Below are 24612 nucleotides of genomic sequence, written 5' to 3'. Positions count from 1 at the left end.
GAAAGGAAACGGATAAAACCATAAACATGGTAACCAGAGGATGGAAAAATCAGAGGCGCAAGTTAGAGGTATCTGAGGAATGGGAAAAGACTCCCATTATATTCCCTGCCATAACACAGGAACCATCAGATGCGCCCATCACAATTAAAGGGCGTGTCAAAAGCTGCGGGTGCATCATCAAGCGATTGCATGTAGACACCGGTTGCAGTATTGATATAATGTATGAGAACTGTTTCCGCTTACTGCCAGGAGATGTGCGAGCCAAGCTAGTGGCTCCTAACACTGCATTATCATGATTTTCTGGGGATTCCGCATGGCCAATCGGGATCATCGAATTAGAGCTGGAGCTGGTAGACGATGATAATAAGGAGTTAGTGAGAAGCACGACAGTAGAATTTGCCGTCATAAGGTCTTACTTAAAATATAACGTGCTTTTAGGGCGCATGACATTGCAAAAATTGGCAGCCATCCCTTCCACGGTACATGGCCTTATCAAGTTTCCAACACCGTTAGGAATTGCAACGATAAGGTCAGAAAAGCAAGATGCATGCATTGCACCCGTAGAACAAGTAGAACAACAGCCGAGTGAGGCAGAGCAAATTCGAAGCTACATGATCATCACAAACCCGCGACATCCAGAACAGAAAATTAAAATTGGCGGAGGATTGTCTGATGAGACAAATTTTAAGCTTCGTAATATATTAGCTTCTAATACGGACGTCTTCGCATGGAAAGAAGCGGACATGACGGGCGTACCAAGGGAAATTGCTGAGCACAAGCTTAACGCAAATCCTAGTCTGACGCCAGTGCGACAAAAGAAACGCGGCATGGCTCCTGAAAGAAGTGAATGGTTGAAGGCAGAAGTCGATAAGTTGGTCAAAGCAAACATCTTGCGAGAAGTAAGGTACCAAACATGGGTAGCAAACCCAGTGCTGTTAAAAAAGCCCGATGGGTCTTGGCGCATGTGTGTTGACTTCACGGATATCAATAAAGCTTGCCCCAAGGACAATTATCCTCTACCAGAAATAGACTGGAAAGTTAAATCGTTAGCTGGCTTCCGATACAAATGTTTTTTGGATGCGTACAAAGGAAACCATCAAATACAGATGGCAGCGGACGACGAGGATAAGACTGCTTTCCACATAAGCCAGGGCATATACTGCTATACCAAGATGCCATTTGGTTTAAAAAATGCTGGAGCAACATATCAACGGGTAATAGACTAAGCTTTCAAAGGTCAGATTAGGAGAAATTTAGAAGCATACGTTGACGACCTAGTTATAAAAAGCACAACAGAATAAGATCTGTTGGAAGACATATTAGAAATGTTCGCATCGTTAAGAAAGATTAATATGAAGCTCAACCCGTCGAAGTGTAGTTTTGGAGAAGAAGGAGGAAAGTTTCTTGGTCATATAATAACTGAGTGCGGGATACGTGCAAACCCAAAGAAAATAGAGGCAATCGAGAATATGCAGTCACCAAGAAATAAAAAAGAAGTACAAAGTTTAACGGGTAAGTTGGCAGCATTAACGAGGTTCTTATCAAAATCCACAGAGCGATCACTCCCCTTTTTTGGGACATTGAAGAATTGCCTAAAGAAAACGGATTTCAAGTGGACGGAGGAAGCAGAAGTGGCGTTTCAAGAAATGAAAAAGTTGCTGAAAGAGCTGCCAACAATGACTGCGCTGATTGCGGGAGAAACGTTGATACTATACTTAGCAGCATCAAAGGAAGCAATAAGTTCAGTATTAATAGCAGACAAAGGACAGGTATGCACTATAAAATTAAAAATAGCTAATTTTCAATCAATAGGCATTTGAAGTTATATAATTATGCTGTGCGAACAGGTACAAATGCCTGTATATTTTGTAGCAAAGCTTTGAAAGGAAGCGAATTAAACTATCCTGCAATCAAAAAACTGGTTTATGCACTCGTGCATATGGCTAGACGCTTACGAAGGTATTTCCAAGCGCACCCAATAAGGGTCCTAACAGATTAGCCGATAAAGCAAGTACGACTAACAACAATTTGTCGTCAAACAAATATAAAATTGCTTGATAAATCCTAGCAAATTTACATTCGCTGATACTTGTTGAGCAGGGGCTATATAAACCAGAAAATTATGGTCGCATAACCAAATGGGCTATTGAATTGGGAGAGCATGAAATAAGCTTCTCACCACGAAGTGCGGTAAAAGGGCAAGTCCTAGCAGATTATCTGGCTGAAACAGCCGGAGATATCGAAGTCTCGCATGAATCAAAAGAAATACCACCTCCGCCCGAATAGCTGTGGGAAATGCACACAGACGGGGCTTGTGGCCCAGAAGGCGCAGGGGTAGAAATAGTCCTAAAAAGTCCAGAAGGAGAGGAATATACCTTCGCACTGCGATTCAGCTTCCCTGTCACAAATAATGAAGCTGAATATGAAGCATTGTTATCTGGGATGCGGGTAGCAAAATATCTAGAGGTTAAAGAACTGTCAGTATATGTTGATTCGCAGTTAGTTGCAAACCAATTTAACGGAATATTCGAAGCACATGATGAATCAATGCAAAAATACTTAAAGCTTGTGCAAGAGCTAGCAGTTAACTTTGATTTATTCTAGATAACTCAGGTTTCGAGGACGCTGAATAAAAAGGCGGATGCGCTAAGTAAGTTAGCCGCATTAACATTCAGTCATTTTAAGAAAGAAATTTGGGTTGCGGAAGTTAAAGTAAAATCTATGGAAGAAGACAGTGTTTTGGCTGTAGTTGAAGAAGAGGAGCAGAGTTGGATGACACCAATAATAGGATTTCTAACCAAAGGTACATTGCCGATAGATTCAGATGAAGCAAGAAATATTAAGATGAAAGCAGCAATGTATCTATTAGACAAGGGAATTCTATATAGAAAGTCTTTTCTGGGACCTCATTTGCGGTGCCTTAATCCAACTCAAGCGGAGTCAATCATACGGGAAGTACACGAGGGAATGTGCGCTCTGCATTCGGGACACAAAACAGTTGCGTCTAAAATAATTCGGCTCAGATATTACTGGCCGTCAATGTACAGAGATTCCGCAGAGGTAATACGTAAGTGTCAATCGTGTCAACTTCATGCACCGGTAAGCAAGGCTCTGCGACATCCTATGATACCGGTCACGTCTCCATGGACGTTATGCAAATGGGCAATCGACATAGTGGGGCCATTCCCCGCAGGACCAGGGGGTGTAAAATTTCTGGTAGTGGCCATTGATTATTTCACGAAATGGGTAGAGGCCAAACCACTAAAAATAATTTCGGGCAAGCAAATTCGAAATTTTGTGTGGGAAAACACCGTCTGTCAGTTTGGAATACCAAATGAAATAGTAAGCGACAATGGTACGCAGTTCGAAGGTAATCCATTTAGTGACTGGTGCCAAGAATTGAATATAAAACAAACATTTACATCAGTCGCATACCCTCAGGCGAATGGTCAGTGTGAGGTTACGAATCGGATATCGTTTTAGGAATCAAAGCAAGGCAGGGATTGTGTCGAAGGGGTTGGATAGACGAACTGCCTAACGTTTTGTGGGCACATCGCACAACTCCAAAGGGCGCAACTAATGAAACACCTTTTAGTTTGGTGTACGGGTCCGAGGCTGTAATACATGCCGAAATAAATATGCCAACTATGCGCATAGCTTCCTTCGATGAAAGTAGCAACAGCGAAGAACTGCGTGAAAATCTAAACTTAGTTAAAGAACGCAGAGAAATGGCGGCCATAAAAGAAGCAATCAATAAACGAAGAATCACAAGCTACTATAATAAGCGCGTACAACCATTATCTTTCCAATTGGACGACTTGGTGTGGCGAAAAAACGAAGCAAGCAGGGCAGAGGATACGGGTAAGCTTGGACCTAAATGGGAAGGACCTTACAAGGTTATTGGCGTAAGCGATACAGGTTCGTATCATCTAGCAAGTTTGGATGTAAGAGCAATAAAGCGCACATGGCATGCGCAGACACTGAAACGGTGCTACATATGAAAAATTGCAGAGGGACTGATCACCCCAAACAACTGTTTAAAGTTTTTATCATGTGAATTTTTATTTTCCATTGTAAACATGACAGCTAAGTGCTGGTCAAAAAAGCCAATAACTTGTGCATTTTTTTTTACATTTGTTGATTGCATGCCCCTTAAATTGCACAGGGATACACTCCGAGTCTCAAGTGTCATAGTTTAGTTTAGTTACTAATACTATTTTTAATGGTGACAGTAGTAAAACATTGGTTTGTTTTAAACGCTTGTACACCACGCAAGACGGAGACTTGCACAGTCTAGACTATAAAATACAAGTTTGGTTTACTTGTTTAAATAACCCGAACATTGGCGTGGCCGGAAGACTCTTGAGTATCGACATTGGTTTGTCTATAGTACGGGTAATTTGCATTGGATTGTATACGAGTACATACTTATAAATTTTTTTTATAAAAGTCTTGAGTATAAACTTATAAGCATTGGTTTGCTTACTTTTGCGTACAACATTGGATTGTTGGCGCAAGAATAAAAAGATCATGAAACGATTGAAGGGTCGCTCCCGTCATGAAGTCATGTCATTTATTCTACATAAGGGTTATTAAATGCATAATATTGTAACAAATCATTATAACCGCCATAGTGATTTCGTAAAAAAACAATAAACGCACCTTAACCAAAAAAGTTGTCGAAATTATATTCAATCAAAAGCTAACATATTACAGTTGGAGAATATAAAGTCAACCGCTTAGCATAAAAGCAGGACATATACAAAAATTTGACCTAATATATATAAGCTAATAAAAAAAGGGGGTGGCAATTGGTGGGAACGTTTTCCCTACACTAAGGAGAGTATGCCATCCTCGCCCGCAGCGATCAGACGCATACTCCGCTGTAAACAGAAAACGAAAAATATAATATAGGGATGCGAAACCTCCGAGACTGCAAGGCCTATCCCTCGCTAGCAAAAAATAGGCGACCAAGGATGGTTGAAAGTATCCACCCAAGGTAGCTTAACAAACTCAGTCGAGTTTGTCAGAAATTATCTCCTGTGCGGAGATGGTGGGATCATTAACAAGAAATTAAAGACGGGGGATTGAGATTTGTTGGAGTTGGGAACAAGCTTCATCACATTTTTCTTTGGCTCTATCGACAATCAACTCACCAATATTGGGGGGAAACACGGGGGGTACGCACATCTCCCGGCAAATGACATTCCAGAATAGGGTCCGCTCATAGGCGCGGGCAGCAACCATCGCTGCGCCAAAACACTGCTCGACCGCTTTGCAGTCGAGTGCATGTTGAACTATTGTCAGAATGCCCTGACGAAGAATGTCATATTGTGCTTTTATAACACCGTGTTTGGCACCCCAGGATTCCTGCGCTAAAATCCAGTCGCTAAAACTCTCGTTCAAAAACACAACATGGCCTTCTGCCTCTTTAAGTTTTGCAGAGAGAGCCGCAATCTCGGACTCCATGAACGCCTTTTCTGCAATATGCTGATCTTCCTCTTGTTGCCTCTTCAACATCATCACATTGATTCTCTCTTCAGCTTCCTTGTACGCGATTACTGAAACCGCAAGCTGAGCAGTGAGTTTGGCATTTTCCTGCTGCAAAGAAGTCTATGTGGATGACGGCTGTGGTGGATGAGCAAGCGCAGTAGATTTAAGCTGTAAACGGTTGAGGTCTTTAGAAAAGTTGAACAATGTAGATTGAGTGTCCATATAAAGTTCCTTGGTAGGAGAAAGTGTAGAAAGCTTCTGAATCAATTGCTTGGGGGCGCATGACTGTAGGAAAGAAAACTGTTGGGAAAATGCTAGTAGAGAAACCTTCAGGAGTTCATCGATATTTGGAATCAGTAGAGATAAATCTTCTGGGTTTAGACACACGCGCTTTGAAGGATGAACTGCACCGCTTAGACCTGCAAAAGTAATAAACATGGTGTATAAATATCTTAACATCAAAATTCAACTGAAAGGTCGTCGGATGAAATTCATACCTTCGTCGTGTAACCTTTTTTGGTTACCTAACCCTCTTGAACCGGGAGTCTGGTACAATGAAGGTAGTAAATCAAAATGACTAGCTGGTGAACTTGACTGGTTACCAGAATCGATGGCCGGATTCGGTGTGTAAGATTCCAACTTCATCTGCAAAAACAATAATCAAAACAACAAATTAGTGAAAAATAAAATTTGTAACTAGGGTTACATCAAGAGTATGATATATACCTTTTTTGAGTTTTTGGCAGAGAAGATGAAAAAGGAAGACTGATTTAAAAAGGAAAAAGATTGTGAGATGCGAAAAAGCGAAAAGGCTATTTATAGAGAAAATATGGGAGTCAAAAGGTAACGCGGGCATAATGATAGCCGTACACGTGTATCAATCTCAAGTTAAGTACCTTGTTACGAGGTCCAGTGCACGTTAACATTAATAGGCGGTTGCATAATTACAATCATTACCTTTTCGGTAAACAGTGACTGTTGTCACCTCGGGTGCAGGAATTGCAGCCGAAAAGACAGTTTGGTGACTGCACACATACGTTGCATTTAATGCTAATACAGTATCCGATTACGCATATATATTTAAATAACCTCACAATCTGTCCAGTTACATTTGAAATCCAACTAGGATTTATATTTGCACTATTAAGCATGCTAATCTGATTTAAAGGTGTCGTTAAGATTCATTGTGTATACATTTTTTCTTACTAGTTCGACGTCATACACTATATTTCATTGTATATAACATCGAACTAGGAGGACTTAATGATACGCATATCCGCAAGATTGTACGGATGGGCATCCAAAACCCTAAAACCGCACACAAAGGCATATGTCACGGGTATAGTCGCACCTTGTGCTCCTATACCATCTGATGCGAGTTTCATATACTTACATAAGGATCCAGTACATTCTAGAAGAATGTACCGTATAATCAATTCGGATTCTTTTCCTTAAATAACGAAAGTTAGTTGGGAAGAGATCGCATTTAATTAGGGAAGAGATTCTACCGGAACCCTAATTTATGAGCCTATAAATACATAGCTCATGAACCCTAATAGGGACATTCATTTGTTTACTCATACGTAAACCACAGCATACAAATCTCCATCGTACGAATAAAGCTTCTTACGATCTTAAAGACTTTCAGGTATGTCTCGAACTATAAAACCTTCATGTCTTTGGGCCAATCAACCTCCTATGCTAGGTTGTTGGTGGACTCTCAAATCAGCCACCCAGTCAGAATCGAAACGATACCGATATGGGTTATCCACGACTAAGTGTCGGAGGTTCGAATATTGTTAGTCCTTAAACCCCTTTATGCACTCAAGCGTAGGTTCACCTTGACCCCGAGAAAATATGCTTGATCATTTATCTCTTTGCTTGTGTGCTTTGATTATCATTATGAGTAGCTAAATTCTTTGTATTCACTTAGATGATTGAACCTAGGTGATAGATTGTTTGATCTTTTGTATGTATTAATAATTGCTCTTGATTGTGATTCTTAATTACTCCCATTATTTGATCCCATTGATTACTAATTTGTTGGTTGATGTAACGAGAGTAACTAGATCAATTAATTTATCTAGGTTATTGAGAAATAAATAGATAAGTTGAATTATATACAAGAGACCTGTTAATTAGATTAGGAATTAATCCCATCAATTGAGTAGGTAATTGTGAAGCCTAAATAGGGACGCCGATTTACCCTTCAACTGAATCATAATCTTGAGTAGTTAATATTAATTGATTGTGTTCTTCAGAAGCATCTGGGAGACCAACGTGAAAAATCGACACTTTCATGATATAATTAGTATCTAAGTAAGGGAGACCAGCTTATTTTACTAATTAATTAATTAATGAACTTGGTTAACGAGAGTTATACTTAGGATTTAATTACATTGTTCTTATTAAAAGCAATCCAGAACCTAGGAAATTTAATCTAAGTGAATACCCTTTTATCGATTAAATTTGCATTTTCTTTCTTTTGTTTTAATTAGTTTTAAATCAAAACCCCATTTTACAACTAAAATCTCTAGAATAATTGTTAGTCTTTTTAATCCTAAACTCTGCTCCATGTGAATGAATTCGTAAGTATATTACAATAAGATTAGGTGTGTTTTACGCATATCACAGACACACTCTGTTGTGAGTCTTACACTCGGTCGATGGTCGAGACAGTCGGTCGAGTGTCTGGAGACACTCGGCCGATTGCGTTCATCTGTAGATGGCGATGAACTCAGTTATGAGTTTCACCCAAAATCAACCAATCCTTGCTGTAGAGCTCGATTATGACCTCAAAATTGAACAAATCAACGACACCAAACATGTAGAAACATAAACCTACAAGATTTTGACTCAAACAACATCGAATCTAACCATTTTGACCCAAATTACACACTTTGTAAAACTTAACACAAAAACTCAATTTTTTCAAGGATTATAGCATGAAATGTTTTGATTCTCACCTTCATAGAATCAGTAAATCATAAAGATCAAGAAGATGTAAATAATTTAAGCTCTAGATCAAAGATTAGATCTAGGGTTTGATGGTAGGTGAAGGTACGGTGTGTTTGGGTGAATTTTCTAGAGAGTGGAAGAATAAGGAAAAAATGGACAGCTCTAGTCACTTAAGTGGGTTAATATCTCACACTGTGCAATACACGGGTAATGATCAGTTATCGGATATCTTTCGTACGTCGTTTGGCGACCCAAACGAAGTCCAAATTAAATAAACAAACCTGTTCGGTGACCCTTGTCACGAACTAGTCCTAACCACATAGTTACAATAATAATAAATATTAAATAAAATAAAAGCATATAATAACACAACACAAACTTAAGGGCAAACTAGTTATCTTACAGCTAAGCCCAGTTGAGAATGTTACATGAAATTTCCCGTTCATATCGATTATAAACGTTTCATATTAATTGATCTCTTTGCGAGGTTTTGACCTCTATATGAGACGTTTTTCAAAGACTGCATTCGTTTTTAAAACAAACCATAACCTTTATTTTATCGACAAGATTAAAAGGACACCACCTAGATTATCAAGAAATGATAATCTAAAAATATCACACTTACACACGACCAATACATATTGGTTTACAATATTAATATGTTACAACAAAGTAAATCTCGAATACAGTTTTAAACAATATTATACAAGCATGCTGACACCGAATCTTGTCCATATTTTAGCATGCAACAGCGGAAGCTCTTAATAATTACCTGAGAATAAACATGCTTTAAACGTCAACAAAAATGTTGGTGAGTTATAGTTTTAACCTATATATATACCCAATCGTAATAATAGACCACAAGATTTCATATTTCAATATACATCCCATACATAGATATAAAAATCATTCATATGGAGAACACCTGGTAATCAAAATTAACAAGATGCATATAAGAATATCCCCTCTCATTTCGGGACATCCATCAGACATGATAAAAATGAATTCGAAGTACTAAAGTATCCGATACTTTGGATGGGGTTTGTTAGGCCCAATAGATCTATCTTTAGGATTCGCGTCAATTAGTAGATCGGTTTACTAATTCTTAGGCTACCAAGAAAAAAGGGGCATATTCAGCTTCGATCATTCACCCATATAATGTAGTTTCAATTACTTGTGTCTATTTCATAAACATTTATAAAACTGCATGTATTCTCATCCCAAAAATATTAGATTTTAAAAGTGGGACTATAACTCACTTTCACAGATTTTTTCTTCATTGGAAATAAGACTTGGCCACTGGTCGATTCACGAACCTATAACAATATGTACATATACATCAAAGTATGATCGAAATATATTCACAACATTTTTATTACGTTTTAATGATTAAAATTTATTAAGTCAGCTGTCCTCGTTAGTAACCTACCACTAGTTGTCTACAGTTAGATGTATAGAAATAAATCAATATTTATTATCTTGAATCAACCCACGACCCAGTGTATACATGTCTCAGGCTAGATCACAACTCAAAGTATACATATTTTTGGAATCAACCTCAACCCTGTATAGCTAACTCAAGCATTACTGCATATAGAGTGTCTATGGTTGTTCCAAATAATATATACATGGATCGATATGATATGTCAAAACATTGTATACGTGTCTATAGTATCCCAAGACTATATAATACATGTATAATACAATATAAGTTAGCTAGGATATGATTAATATGGATTTGTTACAAATTTCACGTAGCTACAGCAAGCAAAATTATCCAATCTTGTTTTACCCATAACTTCTTCGTTTTAAATCCATTTTGAGTGATTCAAGTTGCTATGGTTTTATAATGAACTGTAATTTATGAAACTTAACAAAAAAAAGTATAAGTTTATAGTCTAAAATACAGGTTACAAGTCAATTACTAAAGAGGTAGTCATTTCCGTCGAAAGAACGACATCTTGATGACCATTTTGAAAAACATACTTCCACTTTGAGTTTAACCATGATTTTTGGATATAGTTTCATGTTCATAAGAAAAAATGATTTTCCCAGAATAACAACTTTTAAATCAAAGTTTATCATAGTTTTTAATTATCAAACCCAAAACAGCCCGCGGTGTTACTATAACGGCATATGTCCGGTTTTACGGTGTTCTTCGTGTTTTCAGGTTTTAAATCATTAAGTTAGCATATCATATAGATATAGAACATGTGTTTAGTTGATTTTAAAAGTCAAGTTATAAGGATTAACTTTTGTTTGCGAACAAGTTTAGAATTAACTAAACTATGTTCTAGTGATTACAAGTTTAAACCATCGAATAAGATAGTTTTATATATATGAATCGAATGATGTTATGAACATCATTACTACCTCAAGTTTTGTGAATAAACCTACTGGAAATGAGAAAAATAGATCTAGCTTCAAAGGATCCTTGGATGGCTTGAAAGTTCTTGAAGTAGAATCATGACACGAAAACAAGTTCAAGTAAGATTTCTACTCGAAATAAGATTGTTATAGATATAGAAATTGAATCAAAGTTTGAATATGAGTATTAACTTGTATTAAAAAGATATCTTACTGTAAATAAGAAAGATTTCTTGAGGTTGGATGATCACTTGAAATGGATTTGCAAGATTGAAAGTAAGCTAGCAAACTTGGAAGTGTTGTTGGTGTGTTCTTGAGTAGTTGTTTTGTAACTTGGTTTATGTATGGATTTATGAACTAGATTGAGCTAGATTTTGTTGAAGATGATGAAATTAAACGAGGGAAATTAAACCCAAGGTATATTGGACCATTCAAGATTATTGATCATGTCGGACCAGTAGCTTACCGACTTGAGTTACCTCAACAACTCGCGGCTGTACATAGCACTTTCCACGTCTCGAATTTGAAGAAATGTTTTGCTAAAGAAGATCTCACTATTCCGTTAGACGAAATCCAAATCAACAAAAAACTTCAATTCATCGAAGCACCCATCGAAATAATGGATCGTGAGGTTAAAAGACTTAAGCAAAAAAAAATACCAATTGTTAAGGTTCGATGGAATGCCCGTAGAGGACCTAAGTTCACCTGGGAATGAGAAGATCAGATGAAGAAGAAATACTCGCACTTATTTCCAGAAGATACGTCAACACCTCCAACTGCTTAAAATTTCGGGACGAAATTTATTTAACAGGTAAGTACTGTAGTGACCCGAACTTTTCCATGTTTATATATATTAAAAGAAATTATTATTTACATGATTAAGTGTTCCCAACATGTTAAGCAATCACAATTTTTAAGACTTGATTTAATTGAAATACGTTTCATATAGACAATTGACCACCCAAGTTGACCGGTAATTCACGAACGTTAAAAACTTGTAAAAACTATATGATGACATATATATGGTTATATATATAGTTAACATGATATTATGATAAGTAAGTATCTCATTAGGTATTTTAACAATGAGTTATATACATAAAAATGAGACTATTGACTTAAGAAACATGAAAACGATATATATAACGATTATCGTTAAAACAACGTCTTACTAAGTACATATGAATCATATTAAGATATTGATACACCTGGTTAATTATGTTAAATGATAAGTAAATATATCATTAAGTGTATTAACAATGAACTACATATATAAAAATAAGACTACTAACTTAATGATTTCGAAACGAGACATATATGTAACGATTATCGTTGTAACGACATTTAACTATATATATATCATACTAAGATATATTATATATCATAATATCATGATAATGAAGCAATTTAATATCTCTTTAGATATAATAAACAATGGGTTAATAACATTTAACAAGACCGTTAACCTAAAGGTTTCAAAACAACATATACATGTAACGACTAACGATGAATTAACGACTCAGTTAAAATGGATTTACATGTAGTGTTTTAATATGTATTTATACACTTTTGAAAGACTTCAAGACACTTATCAAAATACTTCTACTTAACAAAAATTCTTACAATTACATCCTCGTTCAGTTTCATCAACAATTCTACTCGTATGCACCCGTATTCGTACTCGTACAATACACAGCTTTTAGATGTATGTACTATTGATATATACACTCCAATGATCAGCTCTTAGCAGCACATGTGAGTCACCTAACACATGTGGGAATCATCATTTGGCAACTAGCATGAAATATCTCATAAAATTACAAAAATATTAGTAATCATTCATGACTTATTTACATGTAAATAAAATTACACATCCTTTATATCTAATCCATATACCAACGACCAAAAACACCTACAAACACTTTCATTTTTCAATTTTATTCATCTAATTGATCTCTCTCAAGTTCTATCTTCAAGTTCTAAGTGTTCTTCATAAATTCTATAAGTTCTAGTTTCATAAAATCAAGAATACTTTCAAGTTTGCTAGCTTACTTCCAATCTTGTAAAGTGATCATCCAACCTCAAGAAAATTTTTTCTTATTTACAGTAAGATATCTTTCCAATACAAGGTAATACTCATATTCAAACTTTGATTCAATTTCTATAACTATAACAATCTTATTTCGAGTGGAAATCTTACTTGAACTTGTTTTCGTGTCATGATTCTGCTTCAAGAACTTTCAAGCCATCCAAGGAACCTTTGAAGCTAGATCTATTTTTCTCATTTCCAGTAGATTTATCCACAAAACCTGAGGTAGTAATGATGTTCATAACATCATTCGATTCTTATATATAAAACTACCTTATTCGAAGGATTAAACTTGAAATTACTAGAACATAGTTTAGTTAATTCTAAACTTGTTCGTAAAAAAAGTTAATCCTTCTAACTTGACTTTTAAAATCAACTAAACACATGTTCTATATCTATATGATATGCTAACTTAATGATTTAAAACCTGAAAACACGAAAACACCGTAAAACCGGATATACGCCGTCGTAGTAACATCGCGGGCTATTTTGGGTTAGTTAATTAAAAACTATGATAAACTTTGATTTAAAATTTGTTCTTCTGGGAAAATGATTTTTCTTATGAACATGAAACTATATCCAAAAATCATGGTTAAACTCAAAGTGGAAGTATGTTTTTCAAAATGGTCATCAAGACGTCGTTCTTTCGACTGAAATGACTACCTCTTACAAAAACAACTTGTAACTTATATTTCCGACTATAAACCTATACTTTTTCTGATTAGATTCATAAAATAGAGTTCAATATGAAACCATTTCAATTTGATTCACTCAAAACGGATTTAAAACGAAGAAGTTATGGGTAAAACAAGATTGGATATTTTTTTATTGTTGTAGCTACGGGTAATATTGTAACAAATCTATATTAATCATATCCTAGCTAACTCATATTGTATTATACATGTATTCTAATATATTATGTAATCTTGGGATACCATAGACACGTATGCAAATGTTTTGACATATCATATCGACCAATGTATATATATTATTTGGAACAACCATAGACACTCTATATGCAGTAATGTTGGAGTTAGCTATACAGGGTTGAGGTTGATTCCAAAAATATATATACTTTGAGTTGTGATCTAGCCTGAGACGTGTATACACTGGATCGTGGATTGATTCAAGATAATATATATCAATTTATTTCTGTACATCTAACTTTGGACAACTAGTTGTAGGTTACTAACGAGGACAGCTGACTTAATAAACTTAAAACATCAAAATGTATTAAAATATTGTAATTATATTTTGAACATACTTTGATATATATGTACATATTTGTTATAGGTTCGTGAATCGACCAGTGGCCAAGTCTTACTTCCCGACGAAGTAAAAATCTGTGAAAGTGAGTTATAGTCCCACTTTTAAAATCTAATATTTTTGGGATGAGAATACATGCAGCTTTATAAATGTTTTACAAAATAGACACAAGTACATGAAACTACTTTCTATGGTTGAATGATCGAAGGCGAATATGCCCCTTTGCTTGGTAGCCTAAGAATTAGGGAACATCACTAATTTTGAGAATTAGTGCACGCCTAATTGACGTGAATCCTAATGATAGATCTATTGGGCCTAACAAACCCCATCCAAAGTACCGGATGCTTTCGTACTTCGAGTTTTAATATCATGTCCGATGGATGTCCCGGAATGATGGGGATATTCTTATATGCATCTTGTTAATGTCGGTTACCAGGTGTTCACCATATGAATGATTTTTATCTCTATGTATGGGATGTATATTGAAATATGAAATCTTGTGGTCTATTATTACGATTTGATAAATATATAGGTTAAACCTATAACTCACCAACATTTTTGTTGACGTTTAAAGCATGTTTATTCTCAGGTGATTATTAAGAGCTTCCGCTGTTGCATGCTAATATATGGACAAGATTTGGAGTCAGCATGCTTGTATAATATTGTTTAAAACTGCATTCGAAATTTACTTTGTTGTAAAAAATTAATATTGTAAACCAATATGTATTGGTAGTGTGTAAGTGTGATATTTTAGATTATCATTTCTGATAATCTAGGTGGTGTCCTTTTAACCTTGTCGATAAAATAAAGGTTATGGTTTGTTTTTAAAACGAATGCAGTCTTTGAAAAACGTCTCATATAGAGGTCAAAACCTCGTAACGAAATCAATTAATATGGAACATTTATAATCAATATGAACGGGACATTTCAGATGTGACTATCGGAGAAGATGAAAAATTGGTTTTTCAAAAATTTGCTGCTGCTACTGTTAAAAATTGGTTTTTTGAAATAAATCCCTTGAATTAGAATCAATTGCTGCTGCTACTGCTGAAAAAAAATGGTGTTGGAGATTTTCTTTTAAAAATGTTTTGGTAAAGGATGAAGATGGTATCATCACTGCAAAACTAAGACAACAAAATGTTAGTGGTGGTTGCGTCCAGCTATCTCACTAGCATCATTTTGATTTTTGTTTTTTAGTTTTCACTTTTTAGTTAATATGTGTGTGTTATTGATTTGGTTCGATACCTGGGTTTAGATTAAACCCATGTAGCACAGTAGCATTTACGTGGTTACATCCATTAGGGGAACTACATTCTTTCTTTAGATGTTTGAAGAATTGAGTTTGGGTTTGATGATCTATGTTTGCTATAAACATAAATGCAACTATGAATTCGATGTTGACCAATCGATGGCATTGTTAGTCTTTGTTGATGACCAATTAAAGTTTTAATAGTTATATATTTGTTCTTTATGTTGCTGTGAATTTGATGATGATGCTTATGATTTTTTGTTGAAAAAAAAGATAAATAATCCTAGTCAATAAATGAAAAAGATGATAAAAATCCTAATTATTAAATTTGCTTATGATATGAGGGACAAATGAAGCTAGAGTTTATAAACATGAAGATCTAATAATGCAAATGTCTAGAACTGATATTGAGGTGACTTAAAAGGTTACCTGTTATAACAGGTTAAATACATACAATAGAACAATTTGGATACTTGGATGCATACAATAGGAGATTTGAAAGTTGAATGCATACAATAAGAATTTGGTGAAAGTTCAATGCATTTTCATACAATTTTCCCAATTCTCTTACCAAGGGGTGACACCAATAGTGTACTCTAGATCGGGGTTCGCGACTTCCCAATAACAGAGCCAATAACTACGTTCTATTAGTTAGAAAAGCACTTGAGTTTAAAGCATAATCGGAAAGCATCTTGACAATATACAAAGTCCATAATATTATTTCGGCATCATAACTAACTACATCATAGCAAACACTAAAGGTAACTACTCGCTAATCTTGGTAACAATATCATAAACCATAATAATAGAAGACATTATATAAAGATAAAGGATATAAGTACCAGTAGATCAAACGAGTTCTGAAAGTACAAAAGTGACAACTTTAAACTCCAGACCGCTCCTAATACATTCTTCGGCGTTCTTCTCTGGGTACTAAATTTCCTGCTCGGAGTTGAAGACCTTGAAGTATGACTCTAATTATTGTAGTAAGAGAGATAAAGAATTGAATTGAAGTGTGTGGAAAATGGGATGACAAATAGCCCTTAAATAGAAAAGTTTTGGCCGAAAACGACTGGCAAGCCAGCGCCCATGACCGACGTGGTACATTTTCCTGGAAATTCGGTGCTCGTGCCCGTTGTTGGTGCCCGGTGTCTGGCTGATCTGGCAAGCCGGCCTGGCAGGCCGTTTTCTGGTGCTATTTTGCTTGGATCGTCTTGCTTGTTCCCGGGATCGTAACTTGGTTTCTGGGGTCGTAACTTGTCTTTGCATCGCCTTTGTAAAAATGTGACTTTTTAGCCAATATCAGTCTAGCATTTGATAAGACTAGATCAATGCCGGTTAAAAGTTAACAATTCGGATAAAATCGATCAAATTGGTCAATTTTGATGTAGTATAGTGTTAGTTTTTTGTATTATATTAACGATATTAGCGATTATAGGTATAAACTTCTCAACGAAGTTTTTTTGTCTTTATAATATATGCATATATATTATAGTCAACGTCGGTCTCGACCCCATCTCGACATTTTAAGGTCTCGACCCTCTCGATCCCGTATCGCATCATTTTCAACCTTATTCACAAAGTTCTACTGAACGCTAGATTGTACAATACATTACAATCTTGACCGCTATTGACCACAAACAACAAGTTGAACATTACACAACCAACACAAATAATCTCCAAAACAAATACTAACTAATAACTGTCATCAAATCAAAACATCCAAAACCACTTGAGTCTCACAACACGATACTTCCTCCAAAACTTGTAGTCGACGTACCACCTCTACAAGTCCACGAAGACACAAGAAAAGCCCGCCGGGAAATCCAAGAACACCATCCACGATACCGCAACCAGAGAACCGAAAACAAAATCCCTATAGCTAATAACCTAAACGCGCATGCCATCAAAACGACCACCTAGAAGCATCAGTCAAACGAATCCACACCTACGGATGGTCGAGAAACTACCGAGAAATCTCTCTTGAAAACCTAACCCTGTCGGCTATGTCGGCAAGAACATCGGAACCGCCCGTAAAAAATCAACGATGTGGAGGGTGGAACGTACAAATCCAGAACCAAGTAACCAAAAAAAAGCGAGGAACAGAAACAATGACAGCCAAGACTGGCGTCGATAGGATCTCCTGCCATACCTCCTGCGAGAAACCGAAGAACACTGGTCAGAATCCGGCAAGTAACAAACTGAAGCAGACTGGAAAAACAGAAGGCAAATGGTATCTTACTTTTTTCGCTATGTAAGTATCAGCAAAACTTCCATAATTACTTTTTTAAGAGTGTCCGTTGTCTAGTTAAATTTGTTAAGAATGGGTCATTTGATCATGTAGTGACCCGAACTTTTCCATGTTTATATATATTAAATGAAATTGTTATTTACATGATTAAATGTTTTCAATATGTTAAGCAATCAAACTTATTAAGACTTGATTATTTGAAATGAGTTTCATATAGACAATTGACCACCCAAGTTGACTGGCGATTCACGAACGTTAAAAATTTGTAAAAACTACATGATGATATATATATGGATATACATATAGTTAACATGATATTATGATAAGTAAGTATCTCCATATGTATATTAACAATGAGTTATATAGATAAAAATGAGACTACTAAGTTAAGAAACTCGAAACGATATATATAACGATTATCGTTATTACAACGTCTTACTGAATACATATGTATCATATTAAGATATTGTTACACTATATTTAACATGATAAAATGATAATTATATATATCATTATGTATGTTAACAATGAACTACATATGTAAAACAAGACTACTAACTTAAGAATTTTGAATCGAGGCATATATGTAACGATTATCGTTGTAACGACATTTTAATGTATATATATCATATTAAGATATATTAATACATCATGATATCATGATAATGTAATAATTTAGCATCTCATTTGATTTAATAAACAATGGATTAACAACATTTAACAAGATTGTTAACCTAAAGGTTTCAAAACAACACTTACATGTAACGACTAACGATGACTTAACGACTCAGTTAAAATATATATACATGTAGTGTTTTAATATGTATTCATACACTTTTGAAAGACTTCAAGACACTTATCAAAATACTTCTACTTAACAAAAATGCTTACAATTACATCCTCGTTCAGTTTCATCAACAATTCTACTCGTATGCACCCGTATTCGTACTCGTACAATACACAGCTTTTAGATGTATGTACTATTGGTATATACAATCCAATGATCAGCTCTTAGCAGACCATGTGAGTCACCTAACACATGTGAGAACCATCATTTGGCAACTAGCATGAAATATCTCATAAAATTACAAAAATATGAGTAATCATTCATGACTTATTTACATGAAAGTAAAATTACATATCCTTTATATCTAATCCATATACCAACGACCAAAAACACCTTCAAACACTTTCATTCCTCAATTTCCTTCATCTAATTGATCTCTCTCTCTCAAGTTCCATCTTCAAGTTCTAAGTGTTCTTCATAAATTCTACAAGTTCTAGTTTCATAAAATCAAGAATACTTCCAAGTTTACTAGCTCACTTCCAATCTTGTAAAGTGATCATCCAACCTCAATAAATCCTTGTTGTTTACAGTAAGATATCATTCTAAATCAAGGTAATACTCATATACAAACTTTGATTCAATTCCTATAACTATAACTATCTTAATTCGAGTGATAATCTTACATGAACTTGTTTTCGTGTCATGATTCTACTTCAAGAACTTTCAAGCCATCCAAGATCCTTTGAAGCTAGATCATTTCTTATCACTTTCAGTAGGTTTACCTACTAAACTTGAGGTAGTAATGATGTTCACCACATCATTCGATTCATACATATAAAACTATCTTATTCGAAGATTTGAACATGTAATCACTAGAACATACTTTAGTTAATTCTAAACTTGTTCGCAAACAAAAGTTAATCCTTCTAACTTGAATTTTAAAATCAACTAAACACATGTTCTATATCTATATGATATGCTAACTTAATGATTTAAAATCTGGAAACACGAAAAACACCGTAAAACCGGATTTACGCCGTCGTAGTAACACCGCGGGCTGTTTTGGGTTAGTTAATTAAAAACTATGATAAACTTTGATTTAAAAGTTGTTCTTCTGGGAAAATGATTTTTCTTATGAACATGAAACTATATCCAAAAATCATGGTTAAACTCAAAGTGGAAGTATGTTTTTCAAAATGGTCATAAAGATGTCGTTCTTTCGACTGAAATGACTAACTCTTACAAAAACGACTTGTAACTTATATTTCCGACTATAAAACTATACTTTTTCTGTTTAGATTCATAAAATAGAGTTCAATATGAAACCATAGCAATTTGATTCATTCAAAACGGATTTAAAACGAAGAAGTTATGGGTAAAACAAGATTGGATAATTTTTCTTGTTGTAGGTACGTGAAAATTGGTAACAGATCCATATTAATCATATCCTATCTAACTTATATTATATTATACATGTATTCTAATATATTATGTAATTTTGGGATACCATAGACACGTATTCAAATGTTTTGACATATCATATCGACCCATGTATATATATTATTTGGAACAACCATAGACACTCTATATGCAGTAATGTTTGAGTTAGCTATACAGGGTTGAGGTTGATTCCAAAAATATATATACTTTGAGTTGTGATCTAGCCTGAGACGTGTATACACTGGGTCGTGGATTGATTCAAGATAATATATATCAATTTATTTCTGTACATCTAACTTTGGACAACTATTTGTAGGTTACTAACGAGGACAGCTGACTTAATAAACTTAAAACATCATAATGTATTAAAAATGTTGTAATTATATTTTGAACATACTTTGATATATATGTACATATTTGTTATAGGTTCGTGAATCGATCAGCGGCCAAGTCTTACTTCCCGACGAAGTAAAAATCTGTGAAAGTGAGTTATAGTTCCATTTTTAAAATCAAATATTTTTGGGATGAGAATACATGCAGTTTTATAAATGTTTTACAAAATAGACACAAGTATGCGAAACTACATTCTATGGTTGGATTATTAAACCGAATATCGCCCTTCAAGTCTGGTAGCCTAAGAATTAGGGAAATGGCCCCTAATTGACGCGAATCCTAAAGATAGATCTATTGGGCTTAACAACCCCCATTCAGGTTATGGATGGTTTAGTACTTCAAGATTATTATACAGACGAGAGGTTCTATTTTGGGGATATTCTATGCATTAAGTTAACGTCGGTTACCAGGTGTTCAATATATGAATGATTTTTATGCACTTGCGAGTGTAATGATATTTATGAAAAATGAGAAATCTTGTGGTCTATTATTATGATTTGATAATATGTAGGTTAAACCTATAACTCACCAACAATTTTGTTGACTTTTTAAGCATGTTTATTCTCAGGTGATTATTAAGTGCTTCCGCTGTTGCATACTAAATTAAGGACAAGATTTAGAGTCCATGCGTGTATAATATTGTTCAAAAACTGCATTCGAAGACTTGTGTTGATGTGTAATATTATTGTAAACCATTATGTAATGCTCGTGTGAAAAATGCTATATTTTAGATTATCATTATTTGATAATCGTCATAATATTTTAAAGGTTATGGTTTGTTCTAAACTCGAATGCAGTCTTTGAAAAACGTCTCGTATAGAGGTCAAAACCTCGCAACGAAATCAATTAATATGGAACGTTTATAATCAATATGAACGAGACATTTCAGTTGGTATCCGAGCGTTGGTCTTAGAGAACCAGAAAATTGCATTAGTGTATCTTACCGAGTTTGTTAGGATGCATTAGTGAGTCTGGACTTCGACCGTGTTTTTCTTCAAAAACGATTGCTTAACATTTTTTTGTTGGAAACTATATATTATTAACATGTAAATATTATGTGATATATTAATCTCTTAACGTGTTTGATATTGTGTGATAGATGTCTACCTCTAGTACAAATCCCATTGATTCACCTAATAATAATGAAGAATCAAATATATTTTGGGAAGATTCACAAATTCCTGAAGAGGAACCGGAAGAGGAGGAACCGGAAGAAGAGGAATCGGAAGAGGAGGAACGAGAAAAAGAAGAGGTTCCGGAGGAAGAAATATTGATACCTATAGTAAATCGATTAAATAAAAGAAAATCCTTAACCAACGGACCAAAGTTAATAATGGTCAATGGTTTTTCCGCCGAGGAAGCAAAATATTGGGAGGATTACCAATTTTCCTATGAATCGGATCCCGATGAGGATTCCGATGATGTTATAGAAATTACCTCGACCCAATTTAATAAAGCGAAAGAAAATAATACGGGAAAAGGTATAAAAATAGAGAAACCCGATTCCAACCCCGATGAACTTTATATGTATCGACAACATCCGTATTTCCTAAAATGTAACAATGACCCGGGAACCTCTAAACCACCAGGTTTTTCTAAACCATTATGGAAAACGACGGCTCGTATTAGAGGAACATCATATATTCCTAGAAAATTAGGAAAACGAACCAAGTCCGAAGAAGAAGAAACTAGTGATTCAGATTAGAGGGTTGTAATCATGTTGTGTATTATATGTATTGTAATGTGCTTGTACTTTTATGTTCTATGTAAAAATTGCTTGTATTATTTGTTAACTATCTTTTACGAATCTAATCCTTGTCTATTTTACAGTATAAAAACAAAATGTACGTTAAGGGTAGACAACCGAATATTTTAGAAGACCTACCAGAGGATATGATTGAGGAAATCTTGTCTAGAGTCGGTCAGAATTCATCAGCACATTTAGTTATGGCGAAATTAACTTGTCAAACATTTGAAAGTCTTTCCAGAAATGCCTTAGTTTATAAAAGGCTTTCCTTTGATAGGTGGGGTATATCACATTGGGGAGATCGTAAGTTACGCCGGGTTTTCTTTAAAGCGTTAAATGCGGGGAACCCAAATGCAATTTTACGCTACGGGTTAAGAACCTAGTTTGACTCAGCATATCCCAACATAGGATTCCGTGAGTTAGAAAGAACTTCTAATATGCAACATAAAGAAGCATGTTATGCTTACGGGTTAGTGATGTTCGCTTCTTACCAAAGTGAGAAAAAGAACATCGGATTGCAACTTTTAAATAAAACCTTCCCACAAGTGACGGATTCAGTAGTTGAGGTGAGAAACAGGGTTTTTAGATTATTACGGGGCTGTTGGACATTACGAAACCCTCGTCCTTTTGGCGACATTACAACATGCTGTCTTGTCAACGGTCACAATGGTTATGTTCCACAAGACCAAGGATGGGAAGTAGTCTTAATAAAACCAGAATGCATGACTTGTTTCTGGACGTATGAATTACGTGTCTTTATTGCCTTTGTTGAACGACTTGCGTATTAACTAGAATTGTCTTCGCAACTGTTTTGTATCAGAGTTTTTATGCGCTATATTTCATGCTATATGTAAAATAGCGGTATTGTAAGTTTGCAAAATATTGTATAAAAGTTTGAATGTGAAATATTATTATAATCAGTTTTCATATAGAATTGTAGTAGTTGAATTGTATGTTAGCTACTAAGTATGAACTTAACAGGTAGGTATTACCCGAATTAAAACTTATAAAACGCTAATATGAAGAAAAAGCTTTTATAAATGAGTTCATGTTATGCTACAGAATACTATTGACTAATCTTAATATTCTATATGATTAACTTAATTCTTTTGGCTATTTTTCAAGGAAATGGCACCGACTACTCGTCAGAACTTGAACATGAGTGAGGAAGACTTTCGTGTTTTCCTTGCAGCAAATATAGCCGCAGTACAGGCTGCAATGCAAAACAACAATAACTCAGGGTCTAGCAGTGGAGTTAACTCCACAGGAAACCGTGTAGGATGCTCCTATAAGGCTTTCACTGCCTGTAAACCTCTGGAATTCGATGGAACTGAAGGACCAGTCGGACTGAAACGATGGACCAAAAAGGTCGAATCTGTGTTTGCTATAAGCAAATGTGCTGAGGAGGATAAGGTAAAGTACGCCACGCATACCTTCACAGGTACTGCGTTAACATGGTGAAATACCTATCTCGAACAAGTGGGACAAGATGCTGCTTACGCACTACCGTGGTCAGCATTCAAACACTTGATGAACGAGCAGTACCGTCCCAGAAATGAAGTCAATAAGCTCAAGACAGAGCTTAGAGAATTACGAACGAAGGGATTCGATATCACCACATACGAACGACGATTCATCGAGTTGTGTTTATTGTGTCCGGGAGCGTTCGAAGATGAAGAAGAGAAAATCGACGCATTTGTAAAAGGGTTACCGGAAAGGATCCAAGAGGATATAAGTTCATACGAGCCCGCCTCCATACAAAAGGCAAGTCGAATAGCTCATAAACTTATAAATCAAATTGAGGAAAGGATTAAAGAACAGGCGACCGAAGAAGCCAATACGAAACAAGTCAAGAGAAAATGGGAAGAAACCAGTGACAAGGGTCAGAATTTTAATAATCAACCTAACAATCACAACTACAATCGCACCAATTTTCGCAACAACAAACGTAACAACAACAACCACCCCAGCAACAACAACAACAACAACAACCGTTTCAACAACAATAACAACCGCAACAACAACAATCCCAACAATAACAACAAGAGGCAGAAATTCTGCCAGAAATGTGAAGGATACCATCCAACTGGGCTCTGTACAGCAGTGTGTACTAAGTGTAATAGAAAGGGCCATGGTGCGACAAAGTGTGAAATCTACGAATCAATGGCTAAGGGAACAAATAATGCCGGAACAAGTTATGCCGACATTACCTGTTTCGGATGCGGGAAGAAGGGCCATTACAAAAATATGTGTCCAAATCAGGGGGATAATAATGGGCAAGGCCGAGGAAGAGTCTTCAACATTAAAGCGGTTGAAGCGCAGGAAGACCCGGAGCTTGTTACGGGTACGTTTCTTATTGACAATACATCTGCTTATGTGTGACGATCGCTCCAAATCCATATGGACGAACACGTCATTCATCGATTTCATTGCGAGTGCTTTGACCTCTATATGATATGTTTTGTAAACATTGCATTCTTTTGAAAAGGCATACCATAAATGAATATTTAAATCAAAGGTTTTCGACATCTGATGATTTTTACATATAGACAATCACTGTAAATAAGTTTAC

At 35.4% G+C, this 24612-nt stretch overlaps 2 protein-coding genes across 2 annotated transcripts; both read left to right on the top strand.

The window, feature by feature from the left end:
- Positions 1-1325: 1325 nt before the first annotated feature.
- LOC139863773 (uncharacterized mitochondrial protein AtMg00860-like) lies at positions 1326-1883 on the top strand. Its single transcript, XM_071852380.1, has 2 exons — positions 1326-1769; positions 1848-1883. Exons 1-2 carry the CDS (start codon positions 1326-1328, stop codon positions 1881-1883), a joined length of 480 nt encoding a protein of 159 aa, XP_071708481.1.
- Positions 1884-2295: 412 nt separating this feature from the next.
- Positions 2296-2604, top strand: LOC139863772 (uncharacterized). The gene has a single exon (XM_071852379.1). It carries the CDS (start codon positions 2296-2298, stop codon positions 2602-2604), a length of 309 nt encoding a protein of 102 aa, XP_071708480.1.
- The last annotated feature ends 22008 nt before the right edge of the window (positions 2605-24612 follow it).

Source organism: Rutidosis leptorrhynchoides, chromosome 8 (genome assembly GCF_046630445.1).
Source record: "Rutidosis leptorrhynchoides isolate AG116_Rl617_1_P2 chromosome 8, CSIRO_AGI_Rlap_v1, whole genome shotgun sequence".
NCBI lineage: Eukaryota > Viridiplantae > Streptophyta > Magnoliopsida > Asterales > Asteraceae > Rutidosis > Rutidosis leptorrhynchoides.
This window is presented reverse-complemented; position numbering and strand designations above follow the sequence as displayed.

Bases quoted from the DNA above. Each gene is read 5' to 3' on its own strand.
- LOC139863773 (XM_071852380.1), top strand. From the start codon at position 1,326: ATGTTCGCATCGTTAAGAAAGATTAATATGAAGCTCAACCCGTCGAAG. The intron at 1,770-1,847 runs GTATGCACTATA...CTGTGCGAACAG, and splicing joins TAATAGCAGACAAAGGACAG to GTACAAATGCCTGTATATTT.
- LOC139863772 (XM_071852379.1), top strand. From the start codon at position 2,296: ATGCACACAGACGGGGCTTGTGGCCCAGAAGGCGCAGGGGTAGAAATA.